General features: G+C 37.4%; 3 protein-coding genes across 6 annotated transcripts in view; 1 reads left to right on the top strand and 2 right to left on the bottom strand.

The window, feature by feature from the left end:
• The window catches only part of zbtb20 (zinc finger and BTB domain containing 20), a 70792-nt gene extending 56640 nt beyond the window's left edge, over window positions 1-14152 (bottom strand). Inside the window, exons 1-2 of one of the 3 annotated variants that reach the window (XM_089129857.1) lie at window positions 13494-14152; window positions 11422-11476 (exon numbers count right to left, since the gene is read on the bottom strand). The gene's annotated coding sequence lies outside the window, so the exon portion shown is untranslated. The remainder of the gene's footprint in view (window positions 1-11421; window positions 11477-13493) is intronic. The other 2 variants (XM_089129856.1, XM_039661723.2) reach the window with 2 other exon arrangements.
• Window positions 14153-15035: 883 nt separating this feature from the next.
• tex55 (testis expressed 55) lies at window positions 15036-19011 on the top strand. 2 transcript variants are annotated; one of them, XM_039661858.2, is made up of 4 exons: window positions 15048-15535; window positions 15649-15809; window positions 16999-17061; window positions 18491-19011. In XM_039661858.2, exons 2-4 carry the CDS (start codon window positions 15669-15671, stop codon window positions 18545-18547), a joined length of 261 nt encoding a protein of 86 aa, XP_039517792.2. In that variant the 5' UTR covers window positions 15048-15535; window positions 15649-15668; the 3' UTR covers window positions 18548-19011. The 2 variants fall into 2 exon arrangements, with proteins under 2 accessions (XP_088985981.1, XP_039517792.2); XM_089129855.1 differs by having other exon boundaries at window positions 15036-15809.
• A 1943-nt stretch (window positions 19012-20954) lies between these two features.
• The window catches only part of arhgap31 (Rho GTPase activating protein 31), a 30928-nt gene continuing 25590 nt past the window's right edge, over window positions 20955-26292 (bottom strand). Inside the window, exons 11-12 of the mRNA XM_039662056.2 lie at window positions 25287-25423; window positions 20955-23987 (exon numbers count right to left, since the gene is read on the bottom strand). Of these exons, the coding sequence (XP_039517990.2) occupies window positions 21936-23987; window positions 25287-25423 (2189 nt within the window). The 3' untranslated portion in view covers window positions 20955-21935. The remainder of the gene's footprint in view (window positions 23988-25286; window positions 25424-26292) is intronic.

The following is a 26292-nucleotide window of genomic DNA, read 5'->3' as shown; positions in this document are numbered from 1 at the left end:
TGCACACATACTCTAGCCCTAAATTCTGTAATGTTCATGGGGCTTTGATGTGCAAAAATCTATGAATTATATGGGGACTCATTTGCCCTATCCCTGGCGCAATGCTATGCAATGTTTTTTTTTTTTGCTAGCTGCCTGACACAGTTATCTTTTTCAAGTCCTGTGCCGCATTGTTTAAATAGCAAATGGATTTGTGCCTATTTGTGCACCCATGGGCTGCTGGTCTGAAAATGAGGTGTTTACAGGGCAGGCACATTGCTATTTTGAGGAAACTGAAATAAACCAGGTTTAGAGAAAAAACCTGGTCTAAAGTCAATGGCGCACTATTTTTTTTTTAAAAGGTTCGCATTAGTAAATATGCACTTTTATGTGGGTGCACAACACACGTACACTTTGCTTATCACACACACAGGGACACACGTTAATTAATGCTCATTATCGAATCAACCAATCACATGGCAGTTGCTTCAATGCATTTAGGGGTGTGGTCCTGGTCAAGACAATCTCCTGAACTCCAAACTGAATGACAGAATGGGAAAGAAAGGTGATTTTTGAGCGTTGCTTAGTTGTTGGTGTCTGAGTATTTCACAATCTGCTCAGTTACTGGGATTTTCACACACAACCATTTCTAGGGTTTACAAAGAATGGTGTGAAAAGGGAAAATCATCCAGTATGCGGCAGTCCTGTGGGCCAAAATGTCTTGTTGATGCTAGAGGTCAGAGGAGAATGGGCCGACCGATTCAAGCTGATAGAAGAGCAACTTTGACTGAAATAACCACTCGTTACAACCGAGGTATGAAGAAAAGCATTTGTGAAGCCACAACACACACAACCTTGAGGCGGATGGGCTACAACAGCAGAAGACCCCACCGGGTACCACTCATCTCCACTACAAATAGGAAAAAGAGGCGACAATTTGCAAGAGCTCACCAAAATTGGAGAAAATGTTGCCTGGTCTGATGAGTCTCGATTTCTGTTGAGACATTCAGATGGTAGAGTCAGAATTTGGCGTAAACAGAATTGAGAACATGGATCCATCATGCCTTGTTCCCACTGTGCAGGCTGGTGGTGGTGGTGTAATGGTGTGGGGGATGTTTTCTTGGCACACTTTAGGCCCCTTAGTGTCAATTGGGCATCGTTTAAACGCCACGGCCTACCTGAGCATTGTTTCTGACTATGTCCATCCCTTTATGGCCACCATGTCCCCATCCTCTGATGGCTACTTCCAGCTGGATAATGCACCATGTCACAAAGCTTGAATCATTTCAATTTGGTTTCATGAACATGTCAATGAGTTGACTGTACTAAAATGGCCCCCACAGTCACCAGATCTTAACCCAATAGAGCATCTTTGGGATGTGGTGGAACTGGATGTGCATCCCACAAATCTCCATCAACTGCAAGATGCTATCCTATCAATATGGGCCAACATTTCTAAAGAATGCTTTCAGCACCTTGTTGAATCAATGCCACGTAGAATTAAGGCAGTTCTGAAGGTGAAAGGGGGTCGAACACAGTATTAATCCTTTAGGTGAGTGTATACTGTACATGCACGTATATCATCGTGTCAGACAATATGTGATTACATGATACTTATTAGTTACAGTTAGTGGGCGAAAAAAAATTCTGTAAAGCATGAAATCTTTCACTGAAAATGATACTATTGAAATCAACATAGAATCCTGACTGAAATGATAGAAACTGTGTACATACCTATTCACACTATATTTACACACAAGGAAATGAATACACTGTCAGCATACTGACTGCAAACAGGAAATCTTTCTTTCTTTCTTTCTTAAACAATGGTACTGTTTTTTTTTTCCTAGTAATTCCAATAAAGCAGCCCAGTCTGCCAAATCTCCAGTGTCAAAATATAAGGCCTTTAGAAACCTTACGTCGTCAGATTAATAACTATGTTGCAATTGCAACGTGCTAGGACAGCCAACCATTTCACAAGATTTACAGAGAAACTGCCAAAATCTCATTAATGTTTTCCACCTTATCAATAAAAATAAGGATGTGACTTAATTGGATGTGTGAATTAAAAAATCTGAACAATCCTTTTGATGAGGGGTCATAACACGCAGTACTCATCAAGTGAATTAAAAGTCGCTAAAATCTAAAAATATTATGTCTTGCTCAAAAGGGTTTCTTATATAGTCCCACAAATTGTTGCACATTTAGTATTTTCCCTAAATGCTTATGACAAATAATGCTATAGAAATTTAAGTACCAACATAAACAGCAGCATGCATGATGTTAAAACATAGCCACTAACAATTATTTTCACAAACAATTAATTTGTCAAGTATTTTTTTTTTTTGCAGATTAGCAAATATGTGTGCATACAAACTGCTATTAGAAAAAAAAAATCTGCTTTTGCTACAAAAATGTGGACTAAAATATTTTTTGTATAATTGTATCAGACTGGCTAAACAATTCACTTTCACCTCTGCCAAATTACCTTGGCAACAACTGCCTGGAAACGAGTGGGTCAGTGACATGGCACTAATTTTTTTGTCAAAATCTATTAATTTATCCGAAAACACATTAGAAATGTGATTCATACGTACAATGACTTGAATGGAATCATCTTAAAGCCATCTTGATGATGAACAAGTTTTTCATTTCGCAATGAAAATTAATTTTGATATTTTTAGGGCATGAAGTAAAAAGTTTCAACAATCGTCTTGATGTCATAGTGAATAAAAAAGCCATGATGAAATAATTAATTTGGCATAGTATTTTATTTTTGATTTATAGAAAAAAAGGGTTCAGTTTTATCAAAATGTTATATATATATATATATATATATATATATATAAATTTGAAGTCCACCAAGTTAGTGTGACCAACAATGTCATGAGGTGCAGCTAACATGCACGCCACGAAAACAAACAAACATAATGATTCATCCGGACAAGGTCAATAGGTTTAAAGAATTTTTCCACCTCTTTATAGGATACTCTTGGACAATTTATCATTAGAAGCTTTAACACATTAAAACACCTAAAATGCTGTAAAACTGTAAAATACCATACCTACTGTCCACATAAATAACAATATTTTTATCATTACGATCCTATTCACACAGATTCAAAGATTCTATTCATCCAGACTTAATGAATGACTTAAAGGGATAGTTCACTTTGAAATTAATTTTTGGTATGTTTTAGCTTACCTCAAGGGCATCCAAGATGTAGGTGTCTTTGTTTCCACAGTATTTTAAATTTTGATATTTTTAAGTCAAACCGTTCGTGTCTATCAGTCATATTATGGAGGTCTATGGTCACCACCTCAAAGCGCATGCACAGAGAAGTCCAAATTAAACATGATTTAATGACTCGTAAATGTAAGTACACATTGATGGCCTAAGACACGAAACGAGCGGTTTGTGTGAGAAAACTAACAGTATTTATATAGTTTTACCTCTTGTAACTACAGCCACAAAGCGCCCACACCCTCAGATCACTTGGACGTGACTGTGTTACAAGAGGTAAAAACGATATAAATACTTTTTGTTTTCTCACACAAACCGCTCGTTTCGTGTCTTAGGCCATCAATGTGTACTTACATTTACGAGTCATTAAATCATGTTTAATTTGGACTTCTCTGTGCATGCTCTTTGAGGTGGTGACCATAGACCTCCATTATATGACTGATAGACAGGAACGGTTTGACCTCGAAATATCAAAATTGAAACTACTGTGGAAACAAAGACACCTACATCTTGGATGCCCTTGAGGTAAGCTAAAACATACCAAATATTAATTTCAAAGTGAACTATCCCTTTAATGAATGGCCCATTGCAATTTTTTTTCCATCAATGTGCCATAACTTTTCACATGCCCAGCTTTGTTCACATTATAAGCATCAAAACAGTCATTTTAAAACTTATTAGAGCTATAAGATTAATCGTTCAAAGATTGCGATATCAATTCAAACACCTACACGATCTCATTCCTGAATGACAACGATTCGATGTCTATAAAAACTTGACAAATCGAAATCACACAAACATTTAAATCCGCTGAGCCAGAGAAAGCAGTTAGGCTAGGTATGAAACAGCTTCACAAACAGTCCGTGTTACAAATATTCAAATGATCACAGAAGTACTGGAATAAAAGTTTATAGTTCGGATATAAACACTGATGTCTATGGTAGCGATCAAAATACAGTAAATCACCTTTTGAAAGTAACTTGAAGCTTCAAATAAAGATAGTGTCGATTACATCGTTACGCCAGTAGGTGGCAAAAAGTGACTTACAAAATGTTTTTATCATTGAATCATTCACTTAAGAGATTCATTCAGAAACACTGAATCATCCAGTAATGAAACAAGTGAAGTATTTATGAGTCATTAAATCATTTGATTTTTTTTACAAAGCCATTCAAATTATTTAAACGTTTTAAATGGACAGCATTTAACATTTTGTCAGAACCTCTAGTAAATTACATTATTTTGTTTAGTTGTCAGTTCAGAATCGTGATATCTGTTTAAAAAAACAACGACAAAAACGTGATTCTCAGTTTATCCAGAATCGTGAAGCTCTAATACAATTTTACAAATGCTTCTCATTGACCAGTACTTCACAACAGGTCCTGATCTCTAAATGGTAAAATGTATTTTCCATAAAAGCCTGTTGTATATGTGAAAGAGTCTTGCTACATACACCTAAAGTGTAGGAAAAAATACAATCACATGTTAAAATGAATACTACAAAACAAGCACGTAAATGAGTTGCTTGTATAACACATCCACATACTGGGACACACTATGTAAATACTACTAAGTAATATAATTCTATATAATTACAAACACTTATATCAGGAACAATATTGACTGTGATTAAAGGTAAGACAGCAACTATTTTTGGTGAGGAATTATTTTATTAATCTGAAAAAAAAAATTGTAAACGTTTTATTTTCAGAAGGCCTATCATAATTAAAGCATGCTATTCCATATCTAGCCCATTAACACACACACACACACACACACAATATATATAAATAAATAGATAAATAATAAATATATATAAATATAAATATATAGTGTGTGTGTGTGTGTGTGTGTGTGTGTGTGTGTGTGTGTGTGTGTGTGTGTGTGTGTGTGTGTGCAAAAACAACTTGTCCCAAAAGTATATGTGTGTTTCTGTTTATATATAAATATTTATATATGAGTGTGTGTGTGTGTGTGTATGTGTATTACACACACACACACACACACACACACTCATATATATATATATATATATATATATATATATATATATATAAACACATACAGTATATATAAACAGAAACACACACACATACACTATAAGAACAATAAAAAGTATAAACCTTATAACTGTATTGAACAATACCAGCACTCAAAGCACTTGACACATAAACCTAGCCACATACACAACAACATGACCTTCTTTAAAAGGTTTATTGTGAACTGCTCTCATACTTGTGCTGTGGACTTTTTCTGCCGTATCTTGTTCTGTGTGACATCAGCTACTATTGATTATTATCAATTAATTGCTGCAACCCTAATCAAAAGATAATTACGCTACAAAATGTTTCATAGTAGGCAAAATAAGTATAATTGTTCTCTGCTTTTTGTAGGCTGGTAGAAAACAATACAGAAACACTTTCAACACTCGTCCAATTGCCTTATAACAACTGTCCTGCACTCTCAGAAAAAAAGGTACTAAAGCTGTCACTGCGGCTGTACCTTTTCAAAAGGTAAACTTTTGTCCATTTTAGGTGCTGATATGTACATTTAGGTCATAATATGTACATTTTAGGTAGTAATATGTACATTTTAGGTCATAATATGGATATTTTAGGTGCTAATATGTACATTTTAAACGTTAATATGTACATTGTAGGTGCTAATATGTACATTTTAGGTGATAATATGTCCATTTTAGATGCTGATATGTCCATTTCAGGAGCTAACATGTCCATTTTAGGTCATAATATGGACATTTTAGGTGGTAACATGTCCATTTTAGGTACTAATATGTATATTTTAAGTGTTAATATGTACATTTTGGGTGCTAATATGTCCATTTCATGAGCTAATATGTCAATTTTTGGTGGTAATATGTACATTTTAGGTGCTAATATACCACTAAGGTACCAATATGCAGCCTTTGGGTACAAAATGTACCTTTTGAAAAGGTACAGCCCCATGACAGCTTTTGTACCTTTTTTGCTGAGAGTGTGGACGCAGATACCTACCATAACCGTAAATTGTATATTAAAAATAGCATTTGTTTGTAGTGTATGACTTAAAACAATAGTACACACGGTATACCTCACATTTCCCTGAGTGGTTAAAAAAAATAGATATTGCTATCAAATTATTACATTGGCACTAACAGCACTACAGAGCGATTCAAAGTATAAAAATATGATTCAATATTCTCTGTTTTTGCTAATCAGTGAGGAAATTGTAGATTAAAAAAATCTCAAAAATGTCACCGGCCAGAAAACAATTCACACACTTGCTCCTCTGCCAAATTGCCTTGGCAACAAACAATAACTGTCCTGGCAACAGGTATGCACACCTATGCAGAGAGTTTTCAAGGCCATTCTTACTTCAAAACGTTCGAAATGTTTCCTCAGCTCAGCAGCTGTCCTCTTTAAGCTGGCCCAGTTCATACATCCCCATAAAAACGTCAAGTGCTCTTTCCAAAATGGCCACATAATACAGAGTAGGATAAACAACACCTGGATAGAGACACTAGCTTGTTCCCTCCCCTCTGAACCAGACACAAGTCACAGACAAATGTCCTCAAACTATAGCAACACACACAACACACACTGATCCCGTTTTAAGACTGGGGTCTCAGGGGAAAGAATACGCCTTTAAAATATTTACATACAGATACACAATCGTGACCTTTAAAGCGTCTACACATTGAAGTTCCTTTCGGCAGCTGGATTTAAATATATAAAAGCCACATTTGTTTTGTTTTATATTTCTGGACTTAAATACCTCGCTAACACTCTCTCTGTGTGTGTGGCCTGTACATTATGGAGACAAAATGTCCCCGCAAAGATGGCATAATCCGAAATCCCTGTCCTTGAGGGGACATTTTTTTTGTGTGAAGTGTTCTGTGAGGGGTTAGAACATACAGTACAGTATTCAAATCATTATGTCAATGAAAAGTCCCCATAAAGCATGTGTGTGTGTGTGCGTTTGATGACAGTTCTCAGAAACATGATACATTTGTCCCACCAGATCGGCCACTGTTTCGCGCAGCACACCACCGATCATCTTCAAAAACGAGTCCTGCCACTAACAATAAAGACTTGTTAACAATGTGGAGTGGTAATGTGTGAAACATGCAGCCTTTCCTCGATTCCGGATTTGTGCCGCCGTTTCTGTCGTTATTTACTTCTCCTATTGGAACACGTTCGGAGCTGCCCTTTTCTCCAAAATGGAGGACATTCTATCTCTGAGTGCTCTGTGCTCCAAAGCAGCTCCCTCCCTTGCGTTCGTCAGGCCCGCTTTATACAGCCCGGTTGTAAACAAATAAGAAGTAAACTTGGCCAAACTCTGAGAGAGAACTCTTTGACTACCTCTGTTTTATTTTTTCATCTCCCTTTTACAAACCATTTCCAGATATTTTCCTTTAGAAATGGCAGTGATCTCACTAGGACTTGTAGAAAACCATATGAGCGCCGGGGTTAGCTGAGGACACGAAAGCACCTTGGCAAACATACAACTTCCCTATTAGAATCCAAGATACATTTTTCACATCAGTGAAATGCCTGTGCACTCGTTTATGCATTTAAAGAGACACGATCCTTGCGACGACGTGCCTACACACTAAAAATATAAGAGAAAAGGCTTTTATTTTATTTGCATGTAGCCAAAAACAAACTCCCCGACCTTTATGTTTTACCTTGGGAAAGCTGAAGTGTTTGCGTTGTGACTTGTGTCACATTCACAAGTCTATCTCTTAACGTCGAACTTTTGGCAGAAAAACATCCACCGAGTTAATGCTGCAACACATGACTGACAATTATGTATGCAAAAGGGCGGGAAAGAGTTGTTGGCACACTCACTGTGGAAAATCCCCATTGTACCAAAGCAACTCTTCTCTCTGAGGTAAATGTTACTAGTCTGCAAGCCAGGTGAGGTCTAAACCTCGCTGCCTAAAACTGGTTTTCCTGATGTGGGTGTGTGAATAAGATAGCGCGAGTAAGTGACGCTGCCTCATTCAGGTCATCTGAGGTGAGCGGCGTACAGTGCAAACTGCAATGTGTTACAAGTAGGAAAAATGCATCACTGGGAGGAAAGCACAAGGACGTCTCCGTCAAAGGCGAACACTGAAGCAGCTGCTGTGCGCAATTTCACTTTTGGAGGGGCACACGTACAAAAGACAAAAGGGGTTTCAACTTTGACCTGGATTTAGCATACAGTCGAGGCCTATATTAAGAATTCCCCTTTAAATGCGTACAGCGTGATCCCGCTCGCAACTGTGGCCCAAAATCCCAAACTTGACAGGAATCAAAGATCTAGCCTAGTCTGGTGAGTCCAATCAGCCCGATCTCCACGTTCTTAAAAATAGCGCGAACATTAGGAAATCACTCATCAAGACGAACCTCATATGCAGGGGGAAAAAAAGAGTAGAATTTATTCTTCTAAGATAAAGCCTAGAGGGGTAAGGGAATGTTCAGCTCAATTAGGAAAAGTGGATAGCTCACTAATTCTGATAGATCTCTCAGATTAAATTGTCAAGTAATTACATTGCAAGCATTCACTAAAAGCAAAAACTGAAAAAATAAAATAAAACACAGAACTTCACAGTCCAATTACAACCCAATTCTCGAGGGCTGACGGAAGTTTCATAGCTTCGACAAAAACTGTGTGAAAAGTGTAATGATGTATTTGTTTGTCTTCGTGGGATATTTGCTTCGTCTTTAAGCCATTGTTACATATGCTAATTTACTTTTGGTGAATTTTATGTATGCATTTTTGCAAAACAACTGGATAGAGGGGTCATATATTTTTATTTTTACAGACCAATGAAAGAAAGCAGGCAGAATCAAAGTGTGAACAAATTGCCACTGTCTTGTGTCTGACCATTGTTACCATGGTTTCTACTCAACCAAGAATTAAAATTCGTACAATAAGATGGATCTATTCTAAATAAGCCGTAATTTTGTTAGTTCTTTCATGTTCTCACTTTTAGTTTTTAGGCATTTTGGCATATTTACGTGTTACCAGTAATTAGTTGAATTTATCTTAAAAAAAAAAAATCAAGAAAAAAACCAGCCCTGAAGTAAAATGACTCCTCCTACTGGTTAGGCCCTGAACATCAGAATAAATAAAGAACTCTTGATATGCATGTTTGCATAGTTAAAACCTTAGCGTAGACATTATGTTAAATAATACAGGATATCAATTCAGGAAGGAGTGCGGTTAACCATCCTATGGTCAAGAATTTCCTCCAGCCATGTGACACAGAGAGAGGATACCAAGCAATCAACTGAATACAACATGATCATTATAATAATAAGAAATATCTTTACACGTGCCAGGCTGAAATGTAGCTGTTGCAACTATATCATGAAGAAAACAAAGCCAAAAGGTCAAATGCATATAGATTGAAAAAAAAAAAATGACCCTCCCATCTTAGCACTGACAATACGTAAGAATGGGTTGAAGGAAATTTGTGTAAACTGATGAGCATGTCAGTCCAACAGAAAAAAGATACCACGTTTTCCTTGACCATGTTTATCCCCATTAAAACTGTATGGATATTCACCCCTGCACTCTTATAGTATACCTACCATCAGTACTGCATCTTGTTAACCTGCGTGTGTTTTATTCTCTCATTCTCCTGTCCTGATTCTCACAAGATTCCTTAAAGAGGAATTATCTGACCTTGACAATTAATAACATTAGCGAAGGTCACCGTCCAAACTGGTAGGATGGTTAAGAGACCTCTGTAATCTGACTTACAGCAAACAGTATATAACAGTAATCACTGCTATCATACCATTCCAAGTATAATTAGAACGGCCCTGCGAACTGTGATCAATCACCTTACAATTTCATTGAAATTTTGTACACCTGCAATTGTTTAATTGCAATTTTGCATATTTTGAATGCGTCATTCTGTCAAATAATCAATCGCAAGCCAACTCGGCTGTGGCATGTGAGCATTATGTTTGAAGCACTAAGAGGGTTTGAAGTTTCCAAAATAAACAGCACACAATGCCTTCTTTTGATCCACGAATCCCAATATTCATAAGATTGTGATTCATTTGTTGTCTTTTGGTCAAACTTATCATTTCGATCTCCCCAAAAATAGACAAAAGAATTTTTAACATTTTTTAAAAACTTAAGTGAACATCAGTTCAGTTCCCACTAACTCTAAGTCTACAAGTATTAATACTGCATCTATGACAGGCTAAATAAATAAATCAATAATCACACACACACAAAAAAATAAACCACTTTGCTGTATCATTAAACATCCACAAAAAAGGATCAAAGGTCAAGGAGTATGAAGCTAAAATAATATGTTTGAAAACATAAATCATGATCACAGCCTCTTATATTGCCACCATAATGATTAAACTCAATAAGTAAGCAACAATCAATATGCCCCTCAGATCAATAGTCGCACTAATAAACATATTCATATTAGTGCAGACAAATAAGACAGGACAGATAAAGCCATACAGGCTTACATATTGATAATTCATGTTTGGGAAAGCAGTGCTCTTAGTTAATGTTTAGTTATATGATACAACTTATCAACAATACATTATTGTTTAAATAAGAAGCATAAAGCCACTTGTAAAGGCACATCTTTACACACACAAAAGTGTCACACGTTTCCAAGCATCACATAACTGAGCTGCTATAGCCTCATTACAGAAAAGTAATAAGAAAATTCTCGTTTATATGGTGCATTAACACATGAAAATCAATTCCAGGAGGAGCACTGCTATATCTATAGTGCGACTGCTGGGACTTGCATTTGCAACACGTTCAAGTAAAACTAGTTTATTTTCGGGTTTTTTATAGCCTACACTAACGTAAAACGCACATCTCAAGGTATTTTTCACCCATACATGAACTTAAAACTCGGTAAAGATGACAGACAAACGACATGCACGCAGGCAAGGCCCTCCTCCCCATCCCCACTGCCCAAATCATCCATGAAGCATTGAAAAAAATTAACACACACACGCGATTAAAAACGGATTTCAACTGAATTAAACAGGTGCACAATAAAGAACAACGTGTAGCTTAAGCAGAGCAGTCTTGAACACGTGGGGGGAAAGCTTGATTCATAAACTAATAGCAACTTGTATTTCTACAAAATGAGCTGACTAAAATAAAAACCTAATTCGACATGATATAGAAAGAGTTAATTTCCTCGACGTTGCCCATACCTGCAAAGACACGAAGAATTTTACCAAACCATGAGGAAAAGGAGGCCGGTAGCAGCTATAGAAGAAGAAAAAAAAGTAGCCTACAGTGGGAAAAAAAATAATTTGTGAAAAAAAATATTGTTTCTATAATATTAGAAGCAAAAAGAACGCTATAATATTTTATGATGATTTATAGTTTGTTTGCCTTACGTTAATGCACAACTAGGCCTCTTTTGAATCAGATGCAAAGGTAGAGATGAAAGTTTTTACTCGACATTTAACATCGATTGAAGTAAGTTAAAGAAAAAAAAAATTATTCAGACATCCACAGCTTCAGAAGAATGACGACTGGCTAACACTTCTAAGCTAGCAAGCACACAGGGTTAATAGAACAGAGGCCATGATTTAGGCTACACGTGCAAACCTCTTTTTTTTAATAATACAATCTGCCTCTATTCCATATACACCGGCACTTTACTTAATAAAAAAAAAAATTCTTAACGTTGAATTGAGTAGGCTACTTCAATAGTTGTGTTTTTGTATCAATAAGTAAAGGGGTGCAGACAGTCAAACTTCCAAGGCCGCATTAACCGTGTGAGAGACTGGCGGTCAGCAAATTCATCAAAATAAAAAAGCCTACACATGGCTAACATTTGTAATAAAAATAAGATTATTGTAGAGCATTGTGTTTGCAACAGGGGCTTTCTTCTTTCAGCTCAGATAAAACATCCCAATAATCAAAGTAGACATAACTGACAAGCTTTTCATGTCATTCGCTATAAATACACAGATTATATAAGCCAGACATTTTATAATACAGCGTCGGGAAACAGAGGGCATATGATAAATTAATGAAAAATGTGTCTGGTGTGTTTTTCCACTGCATGGTTCTCATACCCGCCGTCTCGAACTACACTGAGATAACAATACAATCAGCGCTGTGATCATCGGACGCTGCTCGAAGGCCCCGTAACCTCCAAAATATTGAAGAAGCGCTCCTCTCCGCTTTGCCATATGAAGTTTTTTTGTGTGTGTGTGTTAAAATGGCCGAGTGATTTATTGTTTGCTTAGCCTACAAACGCGTGCGTTATATAGGCAACAAGCTGGCACTTCACAACACGGAGTCAAAAAGAGGTCATTCAATAAGTACAAGCATTAGATGGGCATTTATCTAAATTTCGCTTTCTTGGTACGCGGACTAATATTTCGGTCACTTCGTTTAGGCTGCGTATCCTAATTCAATGAAGGCAAATAACGGACATGGTAAAGCGCCAGATACACTCCCTACAAAACTCCATAGGCTACTTTCGTGTAGAATTTGTCGGACAGCGTCTACGCAAAACAACAATATTGGTAACAATTCTGTTTGCCTCAGAGAGCCCGAAACCAGAGGCTATATAGCGCGCAAATCTACCGGGGTCAATAAAATATTAGCAATAGCCCGGAAAGGACTCCAGATGAGCGGCTGAAATGTTTGAATAATCATTTCTATCTCGTCTGTAGTGAAACTGGGCATTTAGTCTTCTTGTAGCGATTTAATTCTTGACACTTAACTCGCGGTTAAAGCGGGTGTTATTCTATCAAATATTTTGGTCGTATAGGGAAGTCCCTAGCGGCTCCGTTGAGTCGTATTGAGCTTTTCGTGTCATGGTTCAGTGGTACGTTTAACACTCCGCAAAATATCAAAACACACAGCCTAGTGAAATAATACAACTACAGACAAAGTCTCGATAGCCTGACAAGTGTTGAACTCTAGAAAATGGGAATTACATGGTCGAGAGAAGTCACTTCGTAATCTTTTTTCCCCCCCGTTGAATTCCAGAGAAACATTAGATGTTTAGAGAGAACTCACATAATCCAGACAGAGTGCCAATTCTTTCACAACTAAATGTAATTTCGCGAAGTTTTCTTCACGGCTGGTTTGTGCGTAAAAATATTGATGGACAAGTCTCGCGTTTGAGCTATTAGTTCATGCTTCATGCTTAAGTTTTTTTTTTTCTCGCCACATATTACTCTTATAAATAGCCTAACATAAATAGTAGGTATAAGTACCCTCCCTCCCCCTCCCTTCTTCCCCTCTCCCTATTTCTTACCTGCTGCTTTAAGGGTCTTTCTTCTCCAGTGGCTACAGCGCTTCACAGCTTTTCCCCAGGCAAGGACTGAGTTTATTAATATTGTCCCTTACTTTGTTTCATTTCTCACTTCCATCTTCTTTCATCTCATCAATAAACACACGCTGCAGCCTACCTTCGGAGAGGACATCACGCAGCTCGCTCGTGCCCTCCCATTTTTTCACTATTCGTCGAAGATTTTGGGCAGCCACGCCTTTCTACTGGCGATTGGAACAGAATGGACTTTCTTGAAGCACGTAGGTTGTGATATAAATCGTTCAACATGACTTTACCCCAATCGGCGAGCCGCACGCCCTCCCTTCCGCGCAGCGAGGAGCGCTGAAACTGGCTCCATTGTGGCTCTGAAAGTGAAACTATTCTGCCTCATCCAACTGTTGTGTTTGAACCAGCATGGACACTACGCATCCTCAGTTTCTTTAATGATCGGTCACTGTACAAGTGCACCGTTTTTCCGTGAAGTATTTCAGTGCGTCCCTTTTTTGTTGAGGAGTTTCTGCTTGATCCTCGAGCGTAAAGAAATGCATACGTTACCACGAAATTAGTGTTATTTTGCGCGAATGAAACTCCCCGAAACCCATGTCCCATCCTCGATCAAAAGGCCAGTCATCCGAGAATCCCTCATGTTGATCATTTATAGATAGCCTACTTTCGATTGGTTAGGGACAGTGTCAATAAATTTATCCAAATTACATCTGGTCCCACATTGGAGGATGACGATGCCCGTCAGTTTGAAGACCAACAAGCTAGATTGTTCAACCCGTGCCTTTTACTTTCTACGCATTTCTATTTTCTCATTTATTTATTTTTTAACGTCCCTAGCTGACCTCAAGGAAACGTAAGGAGAGTTGCTGACGGGATTGCGGGCCAATCAGATCGTGAAAAGTGACACCGACATTTTTTGTTCCCCAATACGTTCACAGAGTCGTTGTGACAGACACAAAATAATGCAATAGTGGTTCACGAGTCCCCCCCTCCCCCCGACACCCCCCAGTCTAGACAATGACAGGTGTGTGCGTGTGCGCGCGCGCGCGGTCCACTGTAGTCTAGACGAGGAATAATCAACCTTCAAGCCTAAGTGATTTTCATTTTTCATGCGCTATTATATATATATATATATATATATATATATATATATATATATATATATATATATATATATATATATATATACACATCATATGTAGCAGAATACATCCTTTGAACGACTGATCCTGTCTTAGCGTTATGATAGCAGTGAACAGTAATTAACATGAATATTATGTCGGGATATTGGCAGCGATATGAATTATTAGGCGACATCCCAGGTTTTGTGATGCCATACGTCAAAAGAGGCATATAATAAACCGATACTTATATATCTTCTGTATATTAATTTGATAAAAGCTGCTCGACCTTGGCTCACGTAAGTATTTCGTCACATGTAACAATCCCTCTCCTCCATATTATATTATTCGGCTTAGTAGGAGGTTTCCGTAGTTTGAAAGCTTTTCTTGATATCGAGTTCCCCCTTTCGGTTATAAACATGAACAGCACCCTTCCGTCGAGAGGTTCACCGGGGGACACGCACACCGTCTGCCCTACATAAAATGCACCCATTGTAGGCCGAAGTGTCAGCTGAGGACGACCAGCAACCTAGAAACAGCAGTTTAGCCCCTCCTTCCCTTTGTCAGTCGTATTGTAAACGTTAGCCCGAGGTCTTCTGAGGTAGTTTCTTGTCCAAAAATAGATCGTAAAATTGGCATCAACCGCAAAAGTAATATTTCGACCGTAAGAACACAGTTTTTTTTTTTTAACAACCCTTTTCTAGACTCCTCACGATTCAAAAGCGATGTCCCGGGGAACTGTGCCCAATGACATCATTCAAGCCTTTTGTTTACAGTTGCTAGGGGTTACAGGCTGACATTTCCAACCGTCCTGCTCGAGATACGCGACTCATTTGATTTCTCTATTTGCATAAAACGGACTAAAGACAAAAAAAAGTTTTATTTTTGTTTTAAACTGAGGTAATGCATCTGATATCCTTTCTTAAAGAGCGAACGCTAACTATTTGAGTTATAATGCTACTCGGAAGTCCTCTTCGCAACTTACTTTTTGTATATATATATCGTTTTTTTAGTTGACTATTGACTTTGTGGGATGGCAGATTCTGTTCTATCAGAAAAACTGCTTATCACCGAGAGTGTGGAGAGCATTCGTGTCTCCTCGTCAGTGTTCACGGACCCTTACGAACGCTCTGTTAACTATATGGAGACTCATAATATTCTTCAGATTTTTCAGGTGAGAAAGAACAAAGCTGCAGCTACTGATATATTTTCGTACGAAGAAAATGGTAGACAGTGATGAATGGATTAGCACAAAATGGCGAAGCACAATTCAGAGCTCTAACAGAACTAACAAGTAAAACGCTATGTTAAAAAATTTAGTCATGTTAACCCCTTCAGACCTGATTTTTGTTCCCCACTGAGCTTTTCATTTCAAATTTGCTAACGTTATTCTTCAATGAAGAAATTAAACTAAAAAACAAAAATCTTGCCAACTTAGATTTTTTACATGGACACCACGACTGAATCAACATAGAAATTCTCATATTTTAACCATATTATGAACTAGAGTTTGTGAACTGGTTGAAATAGTGTTGAAGATTGTGAAAATAACACATAAGTTACTGTAACAATGAGCAATGCAATAATAACGTAGAAAAAAAGAGTATGATGATATAAAGTCTCAATAAAACTTTAGTTTTGTTGGTTGCAGTGGGTGAATCTGAGTTTATGTCTTTGTGTGGATGTGTTTATGTGTACTTGGTGGTTTTAATGAATATATTGTGTAAGCATATACTGTATATGATTGTGTGTGCATAGCATCAAGGCATCAGTGTGTGGCGGGTGTGTGAGTGTGTGTTGTCATTCATCTGTGGCTGTTTCTCACTAAAACCAATGAAAAATTGATGGACAGTTTATGGTCACTTTGAAGACAAAATCATATCAATAATAATTTATTAATTAACATTAATCTTCATAAAAGGTCGATGTTAGAATTTGTTCTGTATTTTAGTTTTGAAAGGCTTGCATAAATTTCACACACAACTAATTCTTGAGGTTCCTGCAGATAAAACCTGATGTCCATTGTGATGTACATTAAACCTAAAATAATTAGGGGGTCATATCTTCTTTTTGATTGATTATTCAGAGACCAATGAGTGACCGGCGTTGCTCATATTATAAAAAAAACATAAATTGTATTGGCTTAAAAAAAAAAACAGGTTATGAAGGGGTTAAAATGTTGCATTATTTCAGTTTAATTTAACGAAGCAACATACTGCTTCATAAGTTCTACAGCATTAAAAGAGCTCTTACTAACTACCAGTGTCATTTTAGCAGCAGAGGACACCTTTTGATGCTTGAGACTTCCAAGACCACCATAACTGTTTTGTGTTTTTCACTCAATTTCATTTGTGTTATTTCAGGACATCACAGAGAAACTGGTTTTTGATAGACCAGATGATCCACTTCAGTTCATGTTAGAACAGGTATTTTTTAAACTTTCCTTCAGTTTATATGTTTATATATATACAGGTATATTTCTTTCAGACGATATCCAGAGTCTTGACTGATTTAAGTCTTTCTAGAATGATTGATGACAGTATATTTAAGAAGGATAGAGCCTAATATTGGAGATATATACTGTGTGAGTGTATGCCTACTTAACTATATTTTGGGGACAAATTTGATCCCAAAAATGACCAAAACCTCTCTTTAGGGACATCCTCATTTATCTGGAATAAAAATAAAGTAAATAAAGGTTTTTTTTTTAATGTAAAAATCATGTCTGGAATTTCCCCATTTAGATCTCTCTCTCTCTCTCTCTCTCTCTCTCTCTCTCTCTCTCTCTCTCTCTCTCTCTCTCTCTCTGTACAATATATGCGGACTTATTTAAGAGAAAGTGTTTGTTAAATATATTGCATGTTGTCACTGTTCAGGCAATTTAACTTATTTAAAGGGATAGTTCACTTTGAAATTAATTTTTGATAAGTTTTAGCTTACCTCAATGGCATCCAAAATGTAGGTGTCTTTGTTTCCACAGCATTTTCAATTTTGACATTTTTTGGTCAAACCGTCTGTCAGTCATATAATGGAGGTCTATGGTCACCACCTCAAAGAGCGATTCAAAGAGAAGTCCAAATCAAACATGATTTAATGACTCGTGAATGTAAGTACACATTGATGGCCTAAGACACGAAACGAGCGGTTTGTGTGAGAAAACGAACAGTATTTATATAGTTTACCTCTTGTTATCAGCTGTCGAACTGATCTGAATCAGATGTCCAACTGAACCATCTCCAACGTGACGCCGGAAGTGATCGCGTATGTACGTCACGCATTGTTTACACGGAGATTTCGGAAGTTTTACCTTTTACTAAACATATTTAGATATATCGAAATCGTCTTCCATTGCGTACGCACATACGCACGCGATCCCTTCCAGCGTCACGTTGGAGACGGTTCAGTTCGGTTCAGTTGGACATCTGATTCAGATCAGTTCGACAGCTGTTCTCACACAAACCGCTCGTTTCGTGTCTTAGGCCATCGATGTGTCCTTACATTTACGAGTCATTAAATCATGTTTAATTTGAACTTCTCTGTGCATGCTCTTTGAGGTGGTGACCATAGACCCCTATTATATGACTGACAGACAAGAACGGTTTGACCAAAAAATGTCAAAATTGAAAACACTGTGGAAACAAAGACACCTACATCTTGGATGCCCTTGAGGTAAGATAAAACATATCACAAATTAATTTCAAAGTGAACTATCCCTTTAACTTGGCCTTGTAAACATGATTTAAATGTAGCTTTTTCATTTTATGGATAATATTTTTAACAATAAAAATTGATATTTTTGACTAGCTGTGAACCACTGTGAATCAGTCACAACTGACTTTACAAAAACTTTTGCAGGTGCAAATGAAGATCAAAATCCGTGATGAGTCAAGCAATACATTTGTCAAATCATAATGAATTAAAAAAGGAACTATGGCGTTGCGTATACATTTATTTATATATTTCTTTAAGTGAGGTGTGTTGGTTACTGCAGGTTATTCAGTGACTGCATTGTTGTTTCCAAGCAACTGTCTTCCAAATTTATCAAGTTTGTGAGTGACCTAAAGTTTTAAGTATCTCAATATATATATATACAGTATATTTTATAAGATAGAGCAACTTGTAAGGTTATACATTTTACAAGTATTCTCCATAACATTGTAAGCCAGGCACAAGCTGGCTTTTGCTCTGCACTCAAATTTCCATGATGTATTTTAGCTGCATAAATGAAGGAAGTCTTTGTTTATAGTTGGCTCTTCTTGCAGTGTATTTCTATTGTTATTTACATTTACTCTGGAGCAACATCTTGTGTTTCAAGACTGGTTTATTACATGCATTCTCTTCATTTTTAAATGAAAATAAATGTCAAAATAAGTTGACAGCTATTGTCTCTTTGCATTTATTGTGTTATTTTTTAATTTATTTTTTAACAGAACTCTAATATATTTTTAATGAGTAAACGAGAGTAGAATAAGATGCATTTTAACCATCACATGATGGTAAAAGAATTTGTTAGTGAAGTAATTGAAGTGAACATAATTATTAAGTTTTTATTAAGGGTAGCTTTACATTTCACACACACACACACACACACACACACACACACATATATATATATATATATATATATATATATATAATATTGTAAATTGTTTTACTGTATTCAAATATTATGAATATTAAAAGCTTTCCCTGGCTGGTTTATGAAACTGAATAGCCTATTATTCTGCAACATAAGACTTCGGAATGTGATTCTTGTTCTTATACACTATGGCAGAGACTATTTATATAGAGACATGCCATTTCCTCAATCCTTTATACAAATGTATAAGGAAAACCCGTAACACCAAAGATGGCGGTGAGTGGCATGACTTGCCTAAAAGGACTTTGACTATGGCCATTGTTGTATTTAAAATGTAAATTGTTCCTATATTCCACGGTGATTCAACTTACCTTTGACATGACACAGCTTACCCTAGCATAAAGCAAATTGTGTCCCTGAACCACTTTATTGTACCATTTATGTAAGGTTATGTATTCTTTGGCCCCATGTTATATTTCTTTCCCATTTTTGCACACATCCTGAATAGGTGATTTGCTTCTATTTTTTATCATTCATATTTGCCTATATATATACAGTATATATATACACACTCACCTAAAGGATTATAGGAACACCTGCTCAATTTCTCATTAATGCAATTATCTAATCAACCAATCACATGACCGTTGCTTCAATGCATTTAGGGGTGTGGTCCTGGTCAAGACAATCTCCTGAACTCCAAACTGAATGTCAGAATGGGAAAGAACGGTGATTTAAACGATTTTGAGCGTGGCATGGTTGCTGATGCCAGATGGGCCGGTCTGAGTTTTTCACAATCTGCTCAGTTACTGGGATTTTCACACACAACCATTTCTAGGGTTTACAAAGAATGGTGTGAAAAGGGAAAAACATCCAGTATGCGGCAGTCCTGTGGGCCAAAATGCCTTGTTGATGCTAGAGGTCAGAGGAGAATGGGCCGACTGATTCAAGCTGATAGAAGAGCAACTTTGACTGAAATAACCACTCGTTACAACCGAGGTATGAAGAAAAGCATTTGTGAAGCCACAACACACACAACCTTGAGGCGGATGGGCTACAACAGCAGAAGACCCCACCGGGTACCACTCATCTCCACTACAAATAGGAAAAAGAGGCGACAATTTGCAAGAACTCACCAAAATTGGACAGTTGAAGACTGGAAAAATGTTGCCTGGTCTGATGAGTCTCGATTTCTGTTGAGACATTCAGATGGTAGAGTCAGAATTTGGCGTAAACAGAATGAGAACATGGATCCATCATGCCTTGTTCCCACTGTGCAGGCTGGTGGTGGTGGTGTAATGGTGTGGGGGATGTTTTCTTAGCACACTTTAGGCCCCTTAGCGCCGTTTAAATGCCACGGCCTACCTGAGCATTGTTTCTGATCATGTTCATCCCTTTATGGCCACCATGTCCCCATCCTCTGATGGATACTTCCAGCAGGATAATGCACCATGTCACAAATCTGAAATCATATCAAATTGGTTTTTTGAACATGTCAATGAGTTGACTGTACTAAAATGGACGCCACAGTCACCAGATCTCAACCCAATAGGGCATCTTTGGGATGTGGTGGAACTGGATGTGCATCCCACAAATCTCCATCAACTGCAAGATGCTATCCTATCAATACGGGCCAACATTTCTAAAGAATGTGTTCTGCATTCCATTAAATTTAAATATGCAAATAGAAATATGGCATGGAAACGCTTAAGTGTACTGTATGTCACAGTGTACACAATACATGTGAAGTACTTTTATTATTTTGTTTAGAATGGAATACATACAATATCCAATGTGACTGAATACAAAAAGAACATATTACAAGGTTAGTGTTCTTTGGTTACAATAACTGACAACATCATCATCATCATCATGATCTCTCATCCTTAAACTTCCTCTCATCCTTGAACCAAAACTTCTCTGCTCTATGGTTTATATAAAATACAGACAGTTTCTTTATAATCTTTAAATTTTTTGAAACCTCGCCATATTTGTTTCATACATTTCAGTTAACCAAGTAATCAGGAAATTTGAAAATATAAAAAACCTGCACCTGCTATATCCACTGGAGAAGAGAACACAGCTAGAGGCAATGTTTGAATTATTCAAGAACATTGACCTTCTAACATTTATCCTCAAATCATTGTACTTTTACCAAAAAATTTGTACAATGATTTGTACTCTTTAGAGTACAGTTTTGTATGGCAAAACAAGACTATTGAATAAATAAATGTGTGTTTGTTTTTTTGTTGATGTCATGTCAAAGTATTTTTAATAGTTTTATTTTCTCATTGGCTGGCATGTTGAAGACCTAGTTTCATCATGTAGATAATTTATGAAATGCTCCAACTGTAAACACAATTTGATCCAATCATGATAAAGTAGCAACAAACACAAAGACCTTCATCTCCGAAAGGGGAATTGAGTCGATTTAAAACCGAGATGTGCTTGTACAATTTGTATTTACATATACAGTAGGAGCATGCTAAGTTTCCCAGGTTTATCCTTAGGCATGTTTCAGGTTTTCTTGCAACGATAAAAAAAAAAAAATCTCTGATATAAATCCTTAGCAGCAGCATAATTTTACACAAAGCTTAATACTTACAATTCTGATTATCAAGATTAACGGCACCTTGATTTCCAAACATCTATAGGGTATACTGAGACTCGGGCACATTTGATAAGCTAGAAGTTTGCTAGCTATCACACAATGGTCTTATATCACTCAATTTGCCTGTTACTTCTGTTGTCAAATATCATTGACCTCCTTTGTGGCTGGTAAAAGCAACTGGTTGAGGTCTCAAGCCTTTGTCCACTCTTTGGCAAAGTCATTTTATTACGCAAGGTTACCCCCTCGGGAGTCTTGAGGTTTTCAGCTAGTTCTTTTGCATAGACGTCAAACGGTGAGGCTTCAGCTTTAATGGGGGATAGGCCCAGTTTACCATCTTGCCCTACCGGAGGGTAGTCCATGATTGGAAAAGGGGGGCTAAACAGGATGAGACTTTGAGGCCTCGGCCGATTTCTGAAGGACGATCTCTGAAGAAGCGTTGAGCGCTCAGGTCTAGGACGATCCATAAAGGTGTCCCCATTTGCAGATCGCTTCCTCCTCAACACTGGAAGATCGGGAATGGATGTTGGTTTGAAAAAATTGCATGTCGCATTCTGTCTTTGAACGACTGACGGTGGTTCCCCGCTTGGCAGCTCCTCCCTGTGGTCTTTGACTTTCTGGAGGGGAAGTGCAGAACCTGGTTTTCCCAACTTGCCCTTGGCAGGTTTCTTTTCAGGTGTACTCTTGCTGACTTGATCAGTGCTCCCCTCAAGTAGGGCATGAGGTATGTGGCTGTACTGAACTTTTGGCGGAATAACAGGAACAGCTTTTGCTTGGCAGGTTTTGATCATGAATGCGGTGCGAACCGATGACACGCTGACTGGTGCAGAGTTGCGTCGCATTGGTGCCTTGGAGCCACTCAGGAATAGCTCCAACTCTAGAGATGAGCTTCCATGCGTCACCCATTCCTGTGCAATCGATTGCTTTGCACTTTTCAGATATTGACTATTCGAGATGTCTCTGAAACCTTGGTGTCCTAAATCAAGGTTTAGGGAGCATGGCCTGAGCTTAGGTTTAATGTTTTCTTGACTTCTCTCCACTATGCAGAACTCGTGGGATGTCTGTCGGTGAAATCTCTGAGAGCGCTTCGGTTTTGCTTTGCTCAAGTCTTGCAGTTCAGTGGTCTTGTCTGAATCAGTTAATGTCTTCAATATCTTGACCTCAAGTTTGTCTTCTTTGTCTCCCACCCACTTGTTACCATCCATTACCTGTGCAGAGCAAGCTACACCCGTGTCTGCATTTTGGTTTCCTGTTGGGTTTACAAGTTCACAGGATGTTAGAGCAGCCTCTGTTTGAGATGAAGTAATGTCAATAAGCACAGTTGGTTCTTTGGCGTCATCCTTCTTGCTGGTGGGCAACTCTTCCCCTTTTGGCTTATCAAGAATTTGGCTCATAGTCTCTTTTGGCATTGGCAAGAGATCCTCAAGTGTTGGGGAGTGCAGAGGGCTTGTCACCCACTGTTTGGCAGAACACAAATCTTCCCATGGTTCAACCTGATCCAAACCACCCAAATTACTCCCCCATGTGTCTACGTCATCTTGGTGCAAAACTTCCAATGTGAGATGCTGTTCGTTCAGACAAGTTGACAGTCTTTCTAAACTTCCCTTGATTCTTCCTGCTAAGTCAAGTTTCTTGGGTTCATCAATAACATCCTTATTTCCTTTTTCACAAATATCATTTGTTACTAATGATTCTTTGTTACTAATGATTCCACTTCTTAGTTCCTCTTCACTGCATGGCTCTGCGTCTTGGAGAATATCGGTTTCCTTTAGGTGGAGAAATGGGGAAAGTTGTAGACTGGTTGTTATTATGTTTTGTGACTCTAGTCTCTTGTGGTCTGTCCAGTCAACATCATTTTCCAAGTAATTCCAGCCACCGTCACATGACAACAATCTTTCGGGCAAATGCTTCATGGCAGAATTAAACGTAGTAGCACCAGGATGATCAAACATTACGTTTTTGGTGAGGTCTATAAAGAGTCCCTTTGGTGAGGCGGTATTTGTGGGCAAACTACTTCTTCTCCGTGTTTGACCACTTAGCTTGTCCTCGTTTCCAGTCATTTTGGTGAAGCTGGGCTTCACTTGTTCATCTAGCACATTTGTTTTAGCCTCAGTGACTGAAACTTTTTGATGCATGTCAGACGATGACACCTCGTTGAGTACTTCCTGTCAAGCACAAAGAAACAAAAATAAGAAAAAAAAGGTGAGGACTGGTTAGAGGCATTTGTATGGAAGCCCTGAACCGCAACGTAAAAAAAAAAAAAAAAAAGTCAGTAAAAAAAAAAAAATCGTAAAAAAAAAAAATCTGTAAAAAAAAAAAAAAAATCTCGCATTTCAAGATTAAAGTCGAAATGTTTCAAGATTAAAGTCAAAATGTTTCGAGATGAAAGTCGAAATGTTTCGAGATTAATGTCGGAATTTTTCTAGATTAAAGTCGAAATGTTTCGAGATTATTTGTGCATTCATAACAGTGCGCGTCCACTGGCTCAGAGCGCGCGCGCGTGTGTGTGAAGTCGAACTGCCATGGATAAACACAAAATAGTAGCTTTTTACTTTTATCTGGGCTTTCAACAAAATTCTACACACGTCACACGTGCTAGTGGCAGTGTTTCTGAGGTGTTTTCGTGATCGTCTAGTCAACACTATCTGGGTCGAGAACACAACAGTAACTGTTCGGTCTCCCTCTTCACCGTAAATACGCTCTGGATACATTTTAAGTGCATCAATCTGTATTCAACCATTTGGCCGGATCCTGTCGAAATGCGAGATTTTTTTTATTTTTTATTTTTTATTTATTTACATGTAACCAAACATACATAAAGCACTCAAATATGGAAAATGAAAGCTCAATCATACTCGATTGATGCACATCATGATCAAACCTCATTGGTTCTCACACGTAAAGCAAACATTCCCTATTTGAGTGCTTTATGTACATTCACTGATCAATGTTTGTATGTGAATAAAAGCCTAAATTTAAATCTGTTCATCAAATAAAGCCATTGTGTCTCTTCAGAAGACTTGGGTTAAACTGCCTGATTCACACAATGTCTTTATGAACTCTTTGAAGCATCAAAGTTTTGGTTACTTACAGTAGACTTACAATGGAAGGACAGAAATCTCTCAGGTTTCATTAAAAATGTATTCATTTAAGTTGGCCGAAAGTCTTATGGGTTTGAAGTGACATGAGGGTGAGTAAATGTTGACAGAATTTTCATTTTAAACTTTTTTTTAATACATAAATTATGAACTAAATATAATTTAGGAGTTAAGTAAGGAAGAATAGAACAGAATAAACTGGAGCCGAATAAAATAGAAAAGAATCGAAATATATCACTATTATCTTTTCATCTTGGCTAGTTTTACAGTTAAATTATTTGGTCTTGTTAGTACTTCAATCGTATTAAAAAATACAGGGGTACAATTAATTCTGTTTAATTGATGTTTTATAAATTCAAATCATACCAGTTTGTCCAATTTTGTTATTTCTTGTTGTGTTGATGTAGTTTCCAGTTCTTCCCCTATTGCTTTAGTCTCAGACGACACCTGAGGTTCAAAATTCTCCACACTGGCTATCAGCTCTCTCACTTCTGCATCCTTTCCTGAGAAAGTACAGATAATCAGTAGAGTTAGTAGAGTTAAAAATGCAGTGTGTCATTTCTTTGCGAAAACAATGTGATTGCCAATCTCAGCCTCTATATATCTGACAATCTAGCCCAAACACACAAGATTGGTTGAGTGTTGCTGTTCTGGTCGGGATTCAAAACAAGGCAATGTTCGAAATCACGTTTACAACCTAAAGATGTTGTACAACACATTTCACCTTTAAGTTATTGCTTTAAAAAAATGTAGATCTAAATTATTTTCTACTTCATCTAACTACTCAATGAATCTGATAATACACTGCTCGACCAAAAACGGTAGAAGCCACAAATTGATGGAAAATAATGTTATTTCCATACATTTTTGGTCAAGATCTTGTATTGTCAATGCTAGAGTCCAGCACTCTGTTAAGTCTCCTTCAGCACATCCCAAAGACTTTCAATGAATTTAAGATCTGGACGATTCATGCGTGAAAATGATTCTTTTGATTTTAAAGTGATTCATTTGAAAATGATTTTAAAGGAGATCCAAGATGTCCACGTCTTTCTTTCTTCAGTCGAAAAGAAATTAAGGTTTTTGATGAAAACATTCCAGGATTTTCTCCATATAATGGACTTCAATGGGGTCCAAACGGTTCAAGGTCCAAAAGACAGTTTCAGTGCAGCTTCAAAGGGCTTTAAACGACACCAGACGATGAATAATGGTCTTATTTAGCGAAACAATCGATCATTTCAAAAATAAATAAAAAACTTTAAGTTTTATAAGCATAAATGGTTGCCTTGCTCTGTTCTGTGATGCGCATTTGTGACTCTCCTGTTCATCAAAATGAATGAATCTTATTTTTCGAATCATTTGGTTCATTCAACAA

This window comes from Pimephales promelas, chromosome 4 (genome assembly GCF_988280905.1).
Source record: "Pimephales promelas chromosome 4, fPimPro1.hap1.1, whole genome shotgun sequence".
NCBI lineage: Eukaryota > Metazoa > Chordata > Actinopteri > Cypriniformes > Leuciscidae > Pimephales > Pimephales promelas.
Note: the sequence above shows the minus strand (reverse complement) of the source record. Positions and strands in the feature narration are given on the sequence as shown.